A 19,221-nucleotide genomic window follows, 5' to 3' on the forward strand; every position below is an offset into this window, starting at 1 on the left:
ACCTGCATAATGAAGCAAACCAATATACTCGTTTGTAACTCTAATGTAGGCTAGCAAAAATGTTTACATTGTAGACATTTTCTGTTGTCCTGCCCTGAGCCTTGCTGAATTTGTAGTCATAAAGAATTGTTTGCAATGGCTTTTGACTAACAACTTTTTAAAAAATTTTCTTAACAGTAATATTGACATAAAATCTTAGATACAGGTATTTTAAAGATTGCACCCGCATCTTGAAACAAGTGTGCTTATCTCTGTGAACATGTTATCACTTTATACCTATATATGTGAACATGTTATCGCTTTATACCTATATATTTTATAAATATTCTTACTTTTATGTATATTTACATATATAGAAAAGCATTTCCACAATTGCATTTTATAGGAGGAAAATGAGAAGAAGAGTCACCACAAGGACCACTCAGATAATGAATCCACATCTTCGGATAAGTAAGTGTGGTATAACTGTGATAATTCTGTAGTTGGTTTTATGTGGGTTTTTTACATCATTCCCATTTTCACGTTCACCTATTTTATTTTCTGTATTTGCAGCTCTGGGAGGAGGAGAAGAGGACCTTTTAAAACAATCAAGTTTGGGACCAATATTGACCTGTCAGATGACAAAAAGTAAGTTGATTACAGTGTCTCCTCACAGTGGTATTCTACAGTATGATACTCCTTCTGGAAAACCAATGCATTCTTCTCAGACATCAGTCTGTTGATAAACCCAATTCCAGTTGCACACCCCATTTCCACAATGAAATTGTTACCTTTGGTCTTTAAACTGTTGTTATGAATCCTTCTCACTATAAAATCTCTTTTCAAGCTTTTCTTTCCAGGATCTTTATTTTTTTCCAGAAATTAACTCAAACATCCATCAGAAAATGTTCATTGTAGACTTCCTTCTAATACATTCCCTTTGTTTCATTCTGAGGCTTTAAATTGTTTACAACTTTAATTACTTCTGACAATACCAAGTTTTCAGTCTTTGCACAGAAATTGTAAGATTAGATGTTTTTTCTTTTTTGTTTGTCTGGATTTTTGTTACTTGTTTTTTTTTTTCCTTTTATTCCTACTGTCATCCTGTCTGCTTCCACTTTTTCATAGCTCTTGCTTCTCTATCCAGGAACAGGGTTCAAAATATGTAGTAAAGACCAGACCAATGCTTACCTGTGGATAAACCATGATACCTCTCCCAGAACCTAAAAAAAATAAGGAATAAATTGAGTATTCTTTAGACTACATATCCTTCTGTGAGTAGATGAAGGTAGCTCAGAAAAACATCAGAAAGTATTAGAAATATTCTGAAAGCATGGTTTTATTGACCAGTAATAATTTTTTATTTGGTTCAATCTCTAGTTAGTATGTATTTCTGTAAAAGATCCAGCATGTCTAGGCTGCCAGTCATGCCAGCTACAGTACAAAAATTCTGATCTACTTCAATCATTAGAGCAGAAGAAAAGGTTATGGTGTTTGAAACTGGGGAATAAGGCCCACTTAAGATGCTGAAGTCTTTAGTGGTGTAGTTACTGAAAGGTCAATACGTGTATATATGTATGTGATCAGAGATTGTTATAAAATTTTAAATACTGATGCTATTTTTTTTCTAAAGAAAAATCTATCTGTAGATACAAAATTGTTGCTAATAAACTAGCACTCTGAGCAAACCATTGGAAGAGAGACTTTAAATTAACCTAAGCATAACTAACCTGAGGCTCATAGGGAATTGGATTTTGATACTTTAAATAGTTCTGGTAGGATCCCAGGGTGCCAGATCTTATGATCTGCAGTCTCAGCTTTTGCTGCAAATTATCTTTCCCCTCAACGAGCCTGTCAGATTTGCGATTATATTTGGAAATATTTTGAAATTGGAAGAGTAACACAGACACCTGGGTGACATTACAGAGCTCCACACTTAAGTCCTGGGATTTTTGTGTCTGAAGATCTGTCTTTTTCTTAATGCAGGTATTCAATTCTGTAGCACATGCATGTTGTTAACTTCGTTCTTGGTCACAACAATTGTGTGCACAGGCTAGGGTATATTTAGACAGTCTTGTTGACATATGTTGTAGCATCGTGTCATTTGGCTCTTGAAAGCATGGTTAACAGTTTCTGACTGGCTGGCTTAGAGTGTGGGGAGAGCACAGCTCCGTTTTCACTTGGAAAAGATGTACACAGAGGCGTAAATTGCAAGCAGAATTTTCTGGCAGTATAGCAGCAGACTGGCTAACTGCGAGAGTGAGTCACCCTGGCTTTTAGCTCACCCTTAAATGAAATTGTCCTTTAAATTTCTGTAACTGTCAAGTAAGGGTATTGCATTGTCTCAACTTCCCTCTTAAGAGATGCTAAGTTATATAGCAGTAGGTTGTCTGCTCCTTTATCTCCTATGCTAACAAATTTTTGAAAATGTTTGTATTTCCCAAACTCTTCTAAGAGTTTTAGGGATTCACAGTTTGTTGATTTGCTATTTTGCTGCAGGTGGAAGTTGCAACTCCATGAACTGACAAAACTTCCTGCTTTTGTACGTGTGGTATCAGCAGGAAATCTTCTAAGCCATGTTGGTCATACCATCCTGGGCATGAACACAGTGCAGTTGTACATGAAGGTTCCAGGAAGCAGAACACCAGGTGAGTATAATCTCTTTGCACGAAAAAAATCAGGTTCTACTCCTGTAATATTGATTTAATTGCACTGCAGATTTTCCGTATCTTACAGCATGCCTAAACGTGATAAAATTGTACATACTCATTATTTTTTTAATTTCTTGTATAACTGAACTCTGTGTGTAAGAAGTGCTAAATTACCTCATAGTGGAAATTTCTGGATTTCTGCAGTGCTAGGAAATTACTATACTAACCTCTTGCATGCAATGCGGAATTCTTTAAGAGGACAAAGAGGATGGGTTAATATCCTTGGACAGTATTTGTATTTTACATGCCTTGAAGATTTTTACAGGTTTCCGAAGTAGGTCTCGTGCAATCATAGAAATCAGTATACTTTGACTTTTTAGATTCTTTATTGTCTGAGGATAGAACTCAATCCTCCATAATGAATAGTGCTGTGTTGGGGCAGTGGACTGAGACATGAGGGATCTGGACTAAATTTCAGGGTCTGTTTTTTCTGAAGTACAACTTTAGAAAATTCCATTAGGGATTATGGCTCGGTTTTCCAGCTGTCAAAAGAAGATAAAATACTGGCATTTCTACATTGATTTTGAAAGCTCTTTGGGACAGGTTTTCTTACTACTTGTCTATTCAGTGCCTGAAGTCATGAAGTTTTGCTCCTGACTGGGACTGTCAAGAGCTATCATAAAACACAAAATCTAAGCTTTAGCATCTTGAAGCATTTATTTCTACAGAAAGGGAACTGCTGAAGTATTGGTCAGATTCACAAGATTGGTAGTTCCGGGTTTTCATTTTCCACAAACTAACAAAAGCAGAATTCTGTTGTCACTGGTAGTTTAATTGCATTTCTTAAAACCATGGAGCACCTAAATAGTGTGTGTAAGTGTCATATAAAAATATGTACTAATACTTAAACTATGATGTAGGGGTTTTTAGTAATTGTAACTTTGCATTTTCATAGCTTCATTTTGATAGATCAGCCTTACATAAAGTGTGTGTATTCTTCTCTAAATTTCAGGTCATCAAGAAAATAACAACTTTTGTTCAGTAAATATAAATATTGGTCCAGGTGACTGTGAATGGTTTGTCGTCCCTGAAAGTTATTGGGGTGTCATGAATGACTTCTGTGAAAAGTAAGCTGGGCGTGCTGTTTTTCCTCTATTTTTATCAAGTTCTTTGTGTCTTTCTCAGACCTAAGTGGGGAAAATCACTGAGGGTGGTGTAAGAGGACATTATTTTACAGATTTTCCATGTAGTCAGAAAAGTCTTTTAAAACAAATCAAATGGAAAATTTAGAATTTATACAAAATATGACATTTGTACAGTGTACAGAAACTTGGATTGCCTGTGATAGCTTTGCTCTCAAAAATTAGCGTTAGGTCTGTTATTTGTTTTTTCGAACACAGGAATGAAGGTAATATGAGAAGTGAGAGATTGGTAGTAGCAAATGCTCATCTAGGTTCAAGATTCAAATTTATGCATTAAGGGGGATCAGAAATTTACTATAAGCATAGGCTGCCTGCTAGCAATGTGTATTATGTGGCACCAATCCAGTTTTCTTAGTAGTAACATTTCCATATCAGAAAATCCATCGTAGTCCTTACTGTTTATCTGGGCACTGTATTATGCATATTAAAGCTGACCTCTACTATTACCAAATGGTGATGCTTTTCTAATGGCTTCTAGGGCTACTGCAGTGGAGTGACAGAAAAAAGTTGAGGGTGAAGGAATTGGGGGTTTGTTTTGTTTTTTTAGGACTGATGGAGTAAAATATTTTCCTGGTGATATATGCTGTTAATCTTTATTATGATTAATGTACATGTTGTACCCAAGCGAGTACAGAGTAATTGGTGTTTTGGCATTGTTTCTTGCTGCATCTAGAGGGAGAGCTTAGTTTACTTAGACCTCAGGACATGTCATGGCATGCTTTGCATACACTTATGTGTTTGTAGCTTGCTGGAAAAGTTGAGGTGCACTGACCGTTGGGGAAATACTCAACCATATCTAAGACTGGGGTTTCTGTGTTGTGCCTTGTGTTGAGTGGATGCTTTAAAAACAAACAAAACACACACACATGCATATGCACCCCCTTATGCCCACCACCCTACCCCCACCCCCCCAAAATAAAAAAAAATTATATGAGCAATTGCATCCCCTGATCATGCTAGTATTCAAGCAGTAGCCTCTGAAGCTGATCTTACGGGAGAATTTTTTTTCTTACCTAGCCCAGTTAAAACTGGACTAAGCTCTTGACTTTCCTTCAGAACTTTTCCAGAGTTCTGCAAATTCATCTCGGTGTCTCTGTACTCTGTATTTTCTGCCAGTCTACTGACAACCTTTCTTATTTCATCCACCTTTACAAACATGAGCCATCTCAATGTAATTCCACTGATGCAATTGCGTCTCTATGACAACATGCCTTTTACCCACATGACACTGTCCCTAAGGGTGACAGAGAAACTAAGATCTTGGTAACCTCATAAAATGTCTAGAGTGCCTGACAGAGGCACTGAATTTTCTTTGAAAACTATGAATTGTGAAGGATCTCCCGTGGTACAGTATAAAATTGGGATAAGTATGGGAGAGACGTATGTATTTTGCATGACTATAGTGGAAGAGTTCACGCTTAGGAAATCCATATGGAGGTGTTTGTTCGTGCTTCTCAGGTGGGTCGACATTTCTTGGCTGAATATAGCATAGACCTGTGGATCACAGTTGAGATGGTGCCAACAGGTTGCTGCTTGTGTGGACAAGCTTCACGTGTGTACAGTGACAGTACGAGTACCTGGCTGGCGTTGTTCAAAACAGAAAGCATTCTTAAGAGCTGGTATGGCCTGTATATAAAATCAGGCACTGGTTAAAAAAGCAGCAGCAGTGTCATGCTAGATCTGACCAAGGATTTCTCTGCCTCAGCATTAATAAAATACTGGGAAACTTAAAGAACATAACTGGAAGCCATAAACTGACTTCACATGGGCAGCTAGATGGTTAAGTGTTTTAATGTATGCAGGATGTGAAATATGGAATTAGGATCAGGAATTTTATAGACGAAAGTTTCCTTTTGGCTAGTCCTCCCAGGTCACTGATTAGATGCAGAAAGCATTTTTTGTGATGATCGGTTTTTACAGGTAATTTTGTTGAAGTATCAACCACTAATATGTCTGCTGATAAATGCTGAAGACTTTATTTTTCCTGTTGTTTCAGGAATAATATGAATTTCCTCATGGGATCTTGGTGGCCAAACTTGGAAGATTTGTATGAAGCCAATGTCCCAGTTTATAGGTTTATTCAAAGACCAGGGGATTTAGTGTGGATAAATGCTGGCACTGTTCATTGGGTTCAGGCTATCGGCTGGTGCAACAACATTGCGTGGAATGTTGGCCCTCTTACAGGTATGGTTGAATAGTGCCTGTGGTGAACTACATAATTAGGTAATATTATACTACATATGCCACAGAACCTGTCATTTCTTACTAATTTACCATGCTTTACTAGATTAAAAAAAATGAACATACTGTATTTTAAAACATGGTGTGTTGAAGCTTTAAATAATTCCATTGGTAAGAGGAATAGAAAGAGCAAGAATGCAGTCTTCGCGCTCGTTCATTTAATGGGTTTGTAAAAATTACAGTTGTATAGCAAATACTAGCAGAATAAAATGTTTATATTAATTTATACACTCTGTCTTGTAGGCCATTTTTAACTTTGTCTCTCAAAATTTGTTCTACTCAGCAGACTGTGCTGTAGCTTACATATGAGTTTAAGGACTTGTCCAGTCTAACTTTTTCAGGACAACAGATACCTAATTGCTCTTTAGTAAAAGCATTAGGAAATGCGAACAGTTGTAAAATTTTATTCATAAAGGAGTATTAGGTTTTTCAGACGTACTGCTTTGGAAGTCTTTAGTTTTGAACCATGGTGTTGGAAGGTTTTTAGATGTGAGAATGGAAGGAAATTTCATAGCTAAAATGAGCTTCTGTCAAGCATTTGAAGAGAATGTATTTTCAAAGAACTCCCGTTTTCTTAAATAGTTTAAGGTGTGTCTTTATTTCATTATGGTGCAATAAATAGTATATATCCAGGATTGTATGACTGACCAATACAGAGCTCACTTATTAAGTTGCAGTAGATTTTGTAGAATGTTTTTTTAAAAAAGGGCAGGGTGAGTACGCTGCTGCTTAATGAAAAAGTCTGACTTACTGCAACAAATCTCTCAAGGTGCAGTCTTCCTTTTCAAGACGTATTATATACACCATAGCATTGTGAAATTATGGTAAAGAGCAAATAAAGTGAGATGCAGACATTTCAAGTTTAGTTGTTTTTTTTAAATCTGAAATACTTGAAAATTTATTAAGTAAACCTTTTTGAAATATTGCTCTCTGTTCACCATAGAAATTGAAGACTTGTCAGTAACTTGTTCTCACAGATAGTTACTGCTGTAGCATTGTGCATTCTTTTAGCATCATAAATACAATTTTTAAAGAGTAATTTTACAGAATTCAAGTCTAGTTGGAATGAATGGGTCATTGCAAATGAAGTTTAATCTAGCCCTAAAAGGTGTAATTTTTTTATTATAATCAGATTACTTTGGCTGCACTTGATACTTATTTCTTAACTTGAATAATTGCTTTTGTAATTTTGTTTTTGTATAGCCTGTCAATATAAATTGGCAGTGGAACGGTACGAGTGGAATAAACTGCAGAGTGTAAAGTCCATAGTACCCATGGTTCATCTTTCATGGAACATGGCTCGAAATATCAAGGTCTCAGATCCAAAGCTTTTTGAAATGATAAAGTAAGTTCTATTTATTTGAACATTTACTGTACCCTTTTCCTCTTCAAGCATGAAACAATAGTTGATTTGTAAGTAATCCTCTCTGTTTTTGAGAATCAAGCCAAAAATATTTTATGTTTTTCAAAGAATCCATTTATAGATACCATTAATTTTATTGTTTATTTGATGTTATTGTGGCATAGCTTTAGAGTGATCTAATTAAATTTTTCGTTAAAAATGCTATAGACTTAATATAGCAGTTTACAGAAACAGTTGACTTAGATGACAAAAGCTGTTCAGGGTACATAAGAAACAATGAAATTAGGTCACCAACCCAAATACTAGAATTTGGATGTTTGATCATTTTTACAGCAAGGTTAAACTTAATTTTACATTTCTAGAACCTCTAGTTAGTGCTCACACACTGTCATTTTGAGATCCAGTATAAATGTTTTAAATAAAGGTGAGTAGGAATTTGAAAGCCTCCTTCCCTTTGCTCGCTCTTCTGAACAATGAATTAATTGATGTGTAAAACGGTAATTGAGTTTAGTGACATTTCTCATATGCATATTCCAAAATGCAGGAATATTCCAGGCTAGGAATATTGCAACCTAGGTTGAGGAATGAATGGACATTTCAGCATATATCATAGGTTTGTCCTAAACAAAGTGGAGGAATGAATTCCAAAGCAAATTACTCGTCAGGAGAATACTCTGGTAGCAGCAGTCTCTTGTTTTCCTTAAGCCTACCAAAGAGCTTCTAGCGTGAGCACTTTTTAGTCTTACCAACCTACTGGATCCACAAGCATTGAATCCTTTTATAATTTGCATTGAAATGGACCTTTAAAAAAATGGGTGGGTTAACTTGCAAAGGAAGGGCAAAGAAAAATAATTTATTTCCCCCCCCCAGTAGGACTTATTGGTGACATCTGAGTGAGACTCCTTTTTACAGTAGGAATTTAAGCTTGAATATCTGTTGCAGAATGGTGGAATTGGTGAAATGGTAACTTTGTAAGGACCAAGAATGTTGGAAGTCGAAGACAGGGAGGTTTGTAGTCACCATAAAGCTAGTTTTTGGAATACCATTTATGTGTGAATACTTTCTTAAAATCTAGTAACTAATATCTAGGGGAAAGAAAATCTTTGCTGAAGCCTTGACAGTCGTGCCCCTTCAGTTAAGCCATTAGTGCTCATATTCACAATGCCAGCTGTCATAAAAGGGAGAGGAGAAACTGAATAGTTAAAAATGAGAAACGGGGAAAAGAAGCAGGGTGTGGGAGGGAGGAAGCCAGAAAGTCCATTTAAAAAAAACCAAAACAAACAAACCCACAAACTTATTTCACAATTATCTTCATATGTATATCTTCCCAAGCTTAGCAGGCATCTATTGTAAAGCTTGAAGCAGTTCTGGAATGTTTTTGGCAAAACATGATTTCAATATTTTGGCACTTGTATTTTGCATTTGCACAAGTTTGGGGGTTTTTGCCATGGTTTAGGCTTAAAAGGAGAAAAAACATGACTGAGCAGATACAAACTTAAGTCTTGCATACATTTGCTTTTTCCAGCCTACTGAAACCATTTCCAGTGTACTTGGATTAAGCCCTCCATTCAAGTTAGTTGTCAGCCACATCCCAAGTTCCATGCTATGTGTGCAGAGGGGAAGAAGATCCAGCGATGAGCTCTGGCTTGTAACATGTAGTAGCAGTAACCCGAGATAACTCTTTGTTGTGGTCACTTCTGTAGTTATGGTATAGCTGTTAATAGAAACGGGTGTCACCAGAATACACAGTCTAGTATCTGACCATGGCTTTGTAAGCATACTGGAAATGCAGAAATCTTCATGATCTCCTTCATGATTATGCAGTTGCATAATTTTCCTGTGGACCGCTTGTCTGCAGGAAAATAGTACCAGCTGGCAAGTAGCTATTGTCCACTGCTCCTGGATTTTAATATGTACAAAATACAGACATTTGTATGTTTATATATATGTGTGTATGTGTATGCATGTGTATAAAAACACTTGAGAAAGAGTGGTTTCTGATACAGCTGGTTGAATTTCATCTTGAATAGCTGACTTTTCATTTGTCATCAAGAAAAAAATATATCAGTGACACAGCTGTCACCTTTTTGCCAAATACAGGTCTGTATCTGAAATTGCACATCTAAGATACCTGAATTGTTTAGGTAGTTTGACTTCTGTCTCTGGGGCTTCTTAGGTATCAGAATAGTACAAAATAATAGCTCTTGGAAAATTATAAAAAGTAGTTTGTAATTCCAATTTGAAAGATAAATACAAATATGCCTTACTGGGTTATGTGAGAGTAACCACTACAGAGGCAGTAAACTAAAATTTAAGCATGCATATAAATATTGGGAACCAGATTAATGATGAAAAGAAATAGAATAGTAGTAGGGGAAAAAATAATAGAAGGAAACTTCGCTTTTGGAAGAAGTCTGAAGCCTCCTTATATTTTTAGTTAATGTGCAACTCGGTGCTGTCTTGCTAGATGAAAGATAAAGAGCAAAAACTGAAACTTTCTCATTAGATGTTTCTTAAAGATTTAATATTAACAGTAGAATCATGAGCAGGAACACAGGCAGACAAAATGATTTAAAACTTGACTAAGGGAGCACCACCCTCAAGAAAAGAAAAATTAACCGCAAACCTCTTAGATGGAAGCTAGAAGGACTTTTACAAATGCATCTGGGGAAGAGAAGAATTTTAGGTAGTAGGAACATAGTAATAAACACTTAAAAAAATAATTCCAAAGTAACCAAAATACTAAGTTCTTTTACAAAACCAGTTTTAGAAACGTAAAAGAACATGACATGGGAGAAATTATTTTGCACAAAATCGCGAAGCCAGATAAAATATATTTCAGTATCAGTAGGGAAGTTATATAACTGAAAGATTCAGAGAGGTCATTTTTGCATTGCTATTGGGATGGTCTCCACAATTCGAAAAGTTTTACTGGATATCTAAATATTCAAACAGGTTTCTCACTGCTCTTCTAGAATAAATCAGGATGATGTCCATTTTAAAATCTTCTTCTCTTAAATATTTGAATTTGGCTGGACATGATTTACTCATACTCTTGATGCCATACCTGAAAAACATTGAGGGAGAGCTATGGTCTTAGATTTTCTTTTAACCGAGTTCTCACTGTACAAGAATAAAAGCAGGCCTACAATACTAAAAGCTGACACCGTTTATCTTACACAATGTGACTGCTAGAAACCTTTTTGACTTGCTTTAGGCTTCCCAAACTTTAGGAAATTGTGGTGCATTTTCAAAGTGGTGGTTTGTATGCTTTCTCCCATTCTTTGATAGCATGAAATAGTTAACATTTACGTTTTCAAGTGCCACTACTAGGATCTGAATTTTATCTAAGGAGGGGGAACTCACCTTCTAGCTATTGTTTTTGGCTTTGGTTGCAAATTTGGCAAACGTTGCAGCAGTGTTATATGTGGGTTATATTTTGGGCAATTGTTTTTTCACAACTGTAACACTAGAAAACTCTGAAAATTCTTTGGAAGTCAAGACTGGAGAACAATGGTGGCAAGTGTGCAGATGTGCTTCCAGTTGCTCTTTGGCATACCCAAAGACTTTTCCAGATAACAGCAGAAGAGAAGAATGGTAGCTTTTGAGTTTGTTTGAAATTGGGCAGTATTGCATAAAAGAATGCTCTACCAAAGTTACTGAGCTTGTCAGAAGCACATTAGCCCAACACTCAAGTGAATTAATACATGATCTATCACATACGGTTGGCCTTAGCATCATAAGTCCCTTTAACATTGAACTTTGAAAGTGTTGAAGGAGTTACAGCTAAATGAGCTGTTTAATTTTCTTGAAATTCGGTATATGAAAATACGATGTTTAATGGAGAAACATGCTTTCAGTTTTGCATTATTCTTACAGTCAGGGTATTAATGAAGCCATAGACGTGTTTTTAGTGAAGATGAACAGTCTGAGTATAAAACATCAAGAGAAGAGTATCTCTAAGCCTAAGATTTTATTAACTACTTGGAAAAGCATGAAAGAAACATTTTTTGAAAAAATACAGAACATATATCTTACATGTTTAAGGTTTTAAAATGGGAGAAGGATCAAGTTGAAAACATTTTGATAGAACTCTTGAGCACTTTGTTTTCCGTCCAATGTTTATTCCTCCCCTTATGTTTTTTTTCAATCTTCCTTCTGCATCTAATGAGTGTGTAACATAACCACCCTGTGGAGGAGAAAATTAAAGGCTGTAAAGGCTGCAGCTCAAATAAATAGGATAGCTGAGAGCTAAAAATTATTGTAAATAACATTGTAATTTAGAAATCTGGCGACCTATTTTGCCAATTTTTTTATGGGTATGTACGTAGCTCATACAATGCTAGAAAACAAGTTAGATTTTCCAGTACAGAAGAGAACTGTATAAAACTGTGAAGGTTTTTGGTTTTTTTTTTATCCTTTACAGAAGGATGGCATGGAATTGTTGATTTTAATTTGACATTTGACCAGTTTTTTTCTTCATTCATAAAATAAGTGTTAAAATTGTACTTGTTTTTTTCAATGTTAGGGGTTTTTTTTTTCCTATGAAGGGACTTCCTTTTCTAATATCAACCTGTCTATTCTTTTTCCTTTTACACGGAAGAAGATACCTGTTGATAGATTTTATTTCCACTGTGTGTAGAGTGATTCCCGTCAGAACTTGGGTTTTCAGACTTTGGATGACTGAAAGTTCAGTAGTGCTGAGGAAGCAACAAGGTTTTTAGGATGTTAGTTAAAACGGTTCCTTGGATTAGCCTATAGTCATTTACACAAAATGTAAACAGTTATTTTGAACTTGGCAGTTCAAACTGACTTTTTGCTGATAAATTCATAGTTCAAAATAAAATACATTAATTGCTTTTGAAAACACATTGGTTTATTGTGCTTAAAAGGCCATTCGTGCATTCCAGTCAAAAATGAAAGACGCAGCCTGTTTGCAGGGCAAGGGGCTGTAGTGAAATTGAGCAAATCTATGCAGAGGTCCATAAGCATGTGGTCTAACTTCTACCTAAGTCATGAGTCCAGTGATTCTTATTAGTCAGCTGTTCTGAAATCCCAGAGGAAGAGGAAACTCCAAGTACAGGGTCTTGGAAGAAATTTAAGCCTACTTGAATCTTGCTATAAAGTTGAATATTGAACTTAATATACAGCTGATTTTGGTTGCAGGTACTGCCTGTTAAGAACTCTCAAACAGTGTCAGACACTGAGGGAAGCTCTAATTGCTGCAGGAAAAGAGATTGTCTGGCATGGGCGAGCAAAGGACGAGCCAGCTCATTACTGTAGCATTTGTGAGGTCAGTAAAAATATGTGTTGGGCTTGTGTACTACTATAATATGTATTTAAATTTTGTCCTGTCTTTTGCTATTGTTGCTATTTTAGTTTTGCTTTTAAGTTGCAGCAGCTACTGTATGCTGTAAGCACATATATGTGATGCAGTACTGTCTTCAAAGAGCTTATCAAGCTGTTTTTCTAGACATAGGCTGTATTTTGCTGCAGTCTCTTCCACAGTACTGTTATTCACTAGGTCGATTTTCAATTCTCAGTTATTATAAAGAGTTGTTATCCCTTCCTGCATATTATTTGATCTGCTGAGCTTCATTTTAAAGGTGTATCTGTCTTCATTTTAGAAGTCAACAACATCCCCAAAAGAGAGAGAATTTAAGGACATACCTTTTTTCCTGAAATTTTTTATTCTACTTCCTGTTAATAGTTTGTTTAAAGTATTGGGTAATAGTTTTCATGAAGCATAAAAGAAAATAAAATTTTCCTACCCCCTGAATATCAGTTTCTAGTTATCTTCTGACTCAGCCTCCTGGGCAGGATGCGCATGTGACTGAGTAGTAAGGAAATAAATCATGAATTTCTTTTGCAGACAAATTTTAAAAAGGAAAATTAGGTATATTTGTTATAAATGTCCACCTTACTGAGTAACCCCTAGTTAGAGTATGAATCCTGCTTTTGTCAATATTGACCAAAAGCTTTCCCATAGCGCTGCTCATCCAGACATCCACAATGTAATGTTAGTGGTTTTACAGTATTTCACTTCTCTGCCTGAGCCTTAGGAGGATAGATTTTCCCCGAACAAATCTAATTTTTCTCTTTGCATGCACAAGGTAAGGTTGTAAATGTTGAAGAAAATACCGTTTACATGGTTTAACTTCTAAAAAATTAAATTGTAATGGTTGCTCTTCTGTTTCCTATCTAACAGGTGGAAGTCTTTGATCTGCTTTTTGTCACTAGTGAGAGCAATTCTCGAAAGACCTATGTCGTACATTGCCAAGACTGTGCACGAAAGATAAGCACGAACCTGGAAAATTTTGTGGTGCTAGAACAGTACAAAATGGAGGACTTGATGCAAGTCTATGATCAATTTACATTAGTAAGTCAAATTAATAAGTGGGTGCATAAATACATTATTTGTAAAGCAGTTGTAGACTGTCTTGGTACTCCACTGTATGAGTGCCATGGACTTTCTGATTCAAATGGAGGTATGGGTTGTGTGTGATATTTACAGAACAAAACGCTGAAGAGTCAGAATTATGTGAAATAGTACAGTAACTTACTGCACAACATAACCGCTGAGTTTTCAGGAAAAGTATGATGTTACAATTCATAAAGTTGTGGCTTTAAAAATCCAATAGAGATCACCTGAAGACCATAACTGGATCAGATGGAGATGGGAAGAATCAGGACAGTGAAGCTTGGAGAAACTAGCACCAGGTTCAAGAGCATCTCTAATACATTGGTTGTGGTATGAAGTCAGTATAGCAGCAGAGCATCCTATGCACTCAGACCCCTTCCTTCCCCTTCCTCACCCATCCCCTCCCAAAGCAGCACTGTCCTTCTGCTTAGCAAGTGGATGCTCTCAAACAGTTCTGTCATTTGGCTTGGGGCCTCCTTTGCATTTCAATTTAAAGCAAAAAGCCTCTTTGCCATTATAGCTTTGTGCTATATATGGCAGCCTCCTGCTTTGAACTGTGTCAGCACAACTGTCCTAACATTTCACCCAGGTTTCATTGTTTCAGGCAAAGATGGCTTGTTTGTAATCGCAGTGAAAGCGATGCTGGATTTATTTATAAGACTTGCCTTTCTGTCAAAGGAGACAAACATTGGACTAACCGTTATGAGAATTTTGTGTTGCATTAAATGCAACAGCCCAGAAACGGCTGTGCCTTTTGATTCATTTCCAGGTGCCGCAGAAAATGTATGTTTAGACAACTATTTCATGTAATGCTATCATGTAGCATGATAAGTTGTGACCTTTTGAGGTGAGGCCTCAAGGTTCAGCAGTAGAGGCTGGCAAGAGTGCAGGACCATGTCCTCTGAATTTAATTCTCTTCATTGGTCCTACAGAGCCTGAGGTGGTTGAACTTCAATTCATACTTCTAGGAGCCCATTGTCATTGTAGTTTGTGAAATACTGCAATTTCGAAGTGATGATCTGTTACAGAAAAGCATATAAATAAACACCTGTTCTCAGATACGTCATCCAGTTGAGTGGAAATGGGCAAGAACATTTCTGTATGGAAAAGAGCGGGGAGGGAGGGGTGTTTTGTTGTCTGTGTTTATAACATCATATAGGTAACACTGATGATATTGTCCCTAGAACAAGGGTTCTCAACCTGTGAGTAGCTCCCTCCCCTACCAAAGCCTATACCTGCAGCCCTAAGGGGGGGTTAATAATTGTTCTCTTGTGAAATTGGTGTGCACATTCATTTCTTTTAAAGGGGATACAATCTCAACTGAGAAGAGTCATAGCCTAAAGGTGACTTCTCTCTCATCTAGAAGAGTTAAACTTTGTTACAAGTCACAGGATGAAGATAATCTCAGATGGCAAAGGTGCAATAGGCCTAACAAAGAGTCTTTGTGTTTGGGGTGAAGTATTGTGAGCAAACGTGAGGATCAGTTAGTGTTACTGTTTCATAAGTGGGTACTATCATATGATTTAAAGTGTCTTTAAAGACTGTGAGTAGCTTCTTGAAGGGATTCCACATCATGACAGGACTGATGAGCAGGAAAAGAGGAGAAGGAAATGCCAACAAAGATTCGGGTTTTTTGATGGTAATACCACAAAGTATAATATTGGGAAATAGTTAGGTATCTTCTAGACCTTGTCTCCTGAAAGCAGGCAGGAACAAGACATCTAGCTTGCTTCACTCATCAGGCACTCTGGTGTTGTCTTCCAGGATTAAAAAAAAAAAAAAAAAAAAAAAAAACAAAAAACCCAACCCGAAACAACTTTGTCCGTTTGTCAGAGAACCTGAGACCCTTTCCACAGATATCCTAACTTCAGAGTTATATGTTGTTGTTTAGGTAGAGGGGGGAGGGAAAGAAAAAGAGAAAAAGAAGAAAAAAAAAGAAAAAGTAGGCTGCAAGGCATTTGGAGAAGCCACAAATGGACAATCCCTCCCCCACCACCACCACTGGTAAACAGGTTGAGAATCCCTGTTTTAGCATATATAAAGATACATCTATACTGAGCCCACATGGAGCTCTTTGCTGCAGCAGTGGGACTTGTTTTGGCAGCTCACATTGTATTAACACAGACATCCCCACAGCATACTCCAGTCTGCAGCATAGGCAAAATCCTAATGCAGAGTAGTCATAAAATGCACGTTGTATTTGACTTAAGTTGGAAGAAAATGCCAGTATCCACTAGAAAGAGTCCTGAAGTGTAAAAAGAGTAGTGTGTGTGACTTTAAACTCTCATGGTTACAATTTGTGCAGGTCTTGGTTAAACAACTGAGTTTTACACCCTTGTAGAAAAGGTAATTTAATGTTTTCTTTTTCAGGCTCCTCCATTGCCATCCTCCTCATCTTGACATTTTTTCATGGACATTAAATGAAAACTTTTCTGATATTCAGGAAGTGACCCAGTTCTGCACCACTGATTTTTGTAGCTATCCCGTAAGGCTGCTGGCTGAAAGCTGTGTCTATGCAACCTTCCAAGTGCGGAGTGTCAACCAACTGGACAGGAGAGAGCACTGCCTCCTACTCCAGAACTCAAAACAAATAAAGCTCATCCAGCTGTACTTCAAAAAATAATTCCATGTTTTGTATATATCTGACAAAACTGGCAACATTATACAGACTACTGACTTGAAGACCACCTCTTTTGTATTTCTCTGTTTCTGGGCTGATGAGTTGGTTTCATCCATTTTTCCCCTTCAGAATTTCCCTTGGAAAAAGTACTAGCTTAGCTGGTCATTTCTTTGTAAGGTAGTTAGAAATTTTAAGTCTTTCTTTGGGCAACTTTTTTTTTTTTTTTTTTTTTTTTTTAATGTGAAGAGTTAGGTGATATAAATTTTTTACTGCTTTTATGTTTTTCTGTCTTGTTTTGAAACCATGACGGTTACACTTTTGGTTCCTAAATAAAATTTAAAACAATTAACAGCCAAGTCACAAAGATAAATGGGTTGCACATAGACTAAGGAATAAACTTCAGATTTGTGATTTTTGTTTCTAATCTTGATGTAAATTTACACTATTTATAAATACATATTTATTGCTTGAAAATATTTGTGAATGGAATGCTGTTATTTTTTCCAGATTACCTGCCATTGAAATTTTAAGGAGTTCTGTAATTTCAAACACTACTCCTATTACATTTTCTATATGTAAATAAAACTGCTTAGCATTGTACAGAAACTTTTATTAAAATTGTTTAATGTTTAAAGTTTTTCTATTGTTTGAGTTTTAAAAAGATTTTATGTACAGTGCCCAGTTTTTGTTCTTTTTTGAATCTGATTATATATATTTTATATATACTCTTGTGCTTGTGTATATATATAATATATATAGAAACTCGAATATAAATAATGTGTATAAAGATTTAGAGACTAAATTTTTCTCGTTTTAAGTTTTACATCTATGGTAGATTTGAGGTGTCTACTGTAAAGTATTGCTTACAAAAGTATGATTATTTTTAAAGAAATATATGGTATGTATCCTCAAGACATAGAATGACCTTCAGACTGGTTTATTGTTAAATTGCACTTTTTGCAATAACAGACCAATAAATAGTTGCTGCCAAAATGTAGTAGTAGAAAATAAGTAACGGCTAAACTTTAAAGCTCTTCAAGAAAAATACCGGCTTTGACAGGAAGTTTGGCACTAGTTTTAGAGGAGGAATGAAAAAGGTGAATTTGAGTTTGGGTGGGGATATATTCTAGAATTCAACCAAATTGCAACTTATATATTACAATATGTTCTAGTAACAATTGAAAAAGTTAAGACCTAATCATCTTGGCGTCATTGTTGACCCCAAAAAAGGTCGTTGTTTTGTGGTATTCTATTGTATTTTCACATATTTTGTAATACAAATTCACTGGTAAATTTTTGAAGCACTAGGTTTATTTAGGACAAGTTTATAATATATCATTGTAACAGTTTGCAGTTTTAATGATGGTATTTATTTTAAGTTGCTCCTTTCTCATTAGCTTCTTGAAAATGCATTAAATCTAAATTTCAAAATTGATAGCTTTCTTATCGATCAGATTGACTGATGCAGAAGGTTCTGCATCAAACAATTTCTCATAATTTCTCATTAGTGGGGTATGTTAGTGATTGCATTGTTAAATTTTTTGTAATCAATGTGAAGTGTTAAAGGCACAGAGCATGCTGATAGTTTCTTTGAACAAAAAGAATCGCCTCTTACATTGTAGTTTCAAACGAAGGGTGTTTTAATGAAGAATCGGTACAGCTTGTCTAATGCTGTTACAACAGGCTATCCGTAGTTATAAATGACTTTCTTGCTAGTTCTTACAACAGTTGGACAAAAGGGTATCGAGATTAAAGAAAAGCAAAACAAATGCTCTTGCCAGCAAAATTATCAGCTAGCAGTTAGGAAGCCAGTATTTGCAGTTCTGTAAAGATTTAAGTCTCAGCTCTTGATAACAAACTCTACAAAATCATAATTTTTTACTTATGTATTTTATGCAGTCATAAATATTGTAATCTTGACAAACCATGCTGCAACTGAAAAGCTACTCCTTTACAGTAGTCTTAAACCCAAATAAAAGCAAGATAACTTACCTCAACTAATGGTAAACAAAAAGTCCTCGTTTCTCAGTGCTGTAAAAGAATAATTGCTAACTAGGGAAAGAGCTACTGTGTGCTAATCAAAAGGGCTTTGTACCTTTTCTTCCCCTTTGGAAAAGAGGATATGCCATTACCAAGGAAGAAAATTCGTATTTACCAATGAACAAGTAGACCAAATCAGTAGAGCATCAGGCAGTGTCGCTCATTCTGCATGAAGGTTTTGTCATGAATTTGAATTGCTGCAGAGTTTTAATATTTTGCAGTTTTCACACTTCTTAATTACACTATGCTCCTAACCGATGGACAGTTTTGATCTATAAGCTGCTATGATTTAGAATGCTTTTGTTTCATTTTATTAAAAAAGCACAAGTTAATATTTTATCAATTGTAGTTATTACGAAGCACTTCTGCTTCTTAAATTACAAAGCGCATGATGCAAGTGAAGCATTTGTAATCTCTGGATATTTCCAAGCATTAGCAATTGGGCGGGGGGGGGGGGAGGCGGGAGTCCTAAGCCGAACGGAGGGGAATAACTGACTTTGCAGGGAAGCTCTGTCTTGGGACCCTTGAGCTCCACAGCTGAGCCATACTGAAAATGATTCTGATTTGCTTGTGGCTACCAGTTATTGTAGCAGGCAAATTAAAGATGGAAGTGTTAAAGGATGAAAATGGCCAAAGATGTGGTATTTATTGCAAGAATTTTTGAAAGGTACGGACTAATAGAAAGGGCCATTATTAGGGGGTAG

At 36.1% G+C, this 19,221-nt stretch overlaps 1 protein-coding gene across 20 annotated transcripts in view; it reads left to right on the forward strand.

Annotated features, from left to right (window-relative positions):
- Window positions 1–18,849, forward strand: part of KDM6A (lysine demethylase 6A) — a 167,527-nt gene extending 148,678 nt beyond the window's left edge. For 10 of the 20 annotated variants that reach the window (XR_011324968.1, XR_011324972.1, XR_011324975.1 and 7 more), the window contains 10 exons: window positions 386–450; window positions 553–627; window positions 2,479–2,627; window positions 3,643–3,757; window positions 5,829–6,016; window positions 7,277–7,418; window positions 12,603–12,729; window positions 13,645–13,815; window positions 14,078–15,748; window positions 15,801–18,849. Coding sequence is in view for 7 of the 20 variants with exons in the window: in XM_069784994.1 (XP_069641095.1) it covers window positions 386–450; window positions 553–627; window positions 2,479–2,627; window positions 3,643–3,757; window positions 5,829–6,016; window positions 7,277–7,418; window positions 12,603–12,729; window positions 13,645–13,815; window positions 14,078–14,134 (1,089 nt within the window). In the remaining 13 variants the exon portion in view is untranslated. Of the gene's footprint in view, window positions 1–385; window positions 451–552; window positions 628–2,478; window positions 2,628–3,642; window positions 3,758–5,828; window positions 6,017–7,276; window positions 7,419–12,602; window positions 12,730–13,644; window positions 15,749–15,800 lie in introns of all 20 variants that reach the window. The other 10 variants (XM_069784995.1, XM_069785000.1, XM_069784997.1 and 7 more) reach the window with 5 other exon arrangements.
- Window positions 18,850–19,221: the final 372 nt, after the last annotated feature.

The sequence above is a fragment of the Haliaeetus albicilla genome, chromosome 6 (genome assembly GCF_947461875.1).
Source record: "Haliaeetus albicilla chromosome 6, bHalAlb1.1, whole genome shotgun sequence".
In the NCBI taxonomy this organism is placed as follows: domain Eukaryota; kingdom Metazoa; phylum Chordata; class Aves; order Accipitriformes; family Accipitridae; genus Haliaeetus; species Haliaeetus albicilla.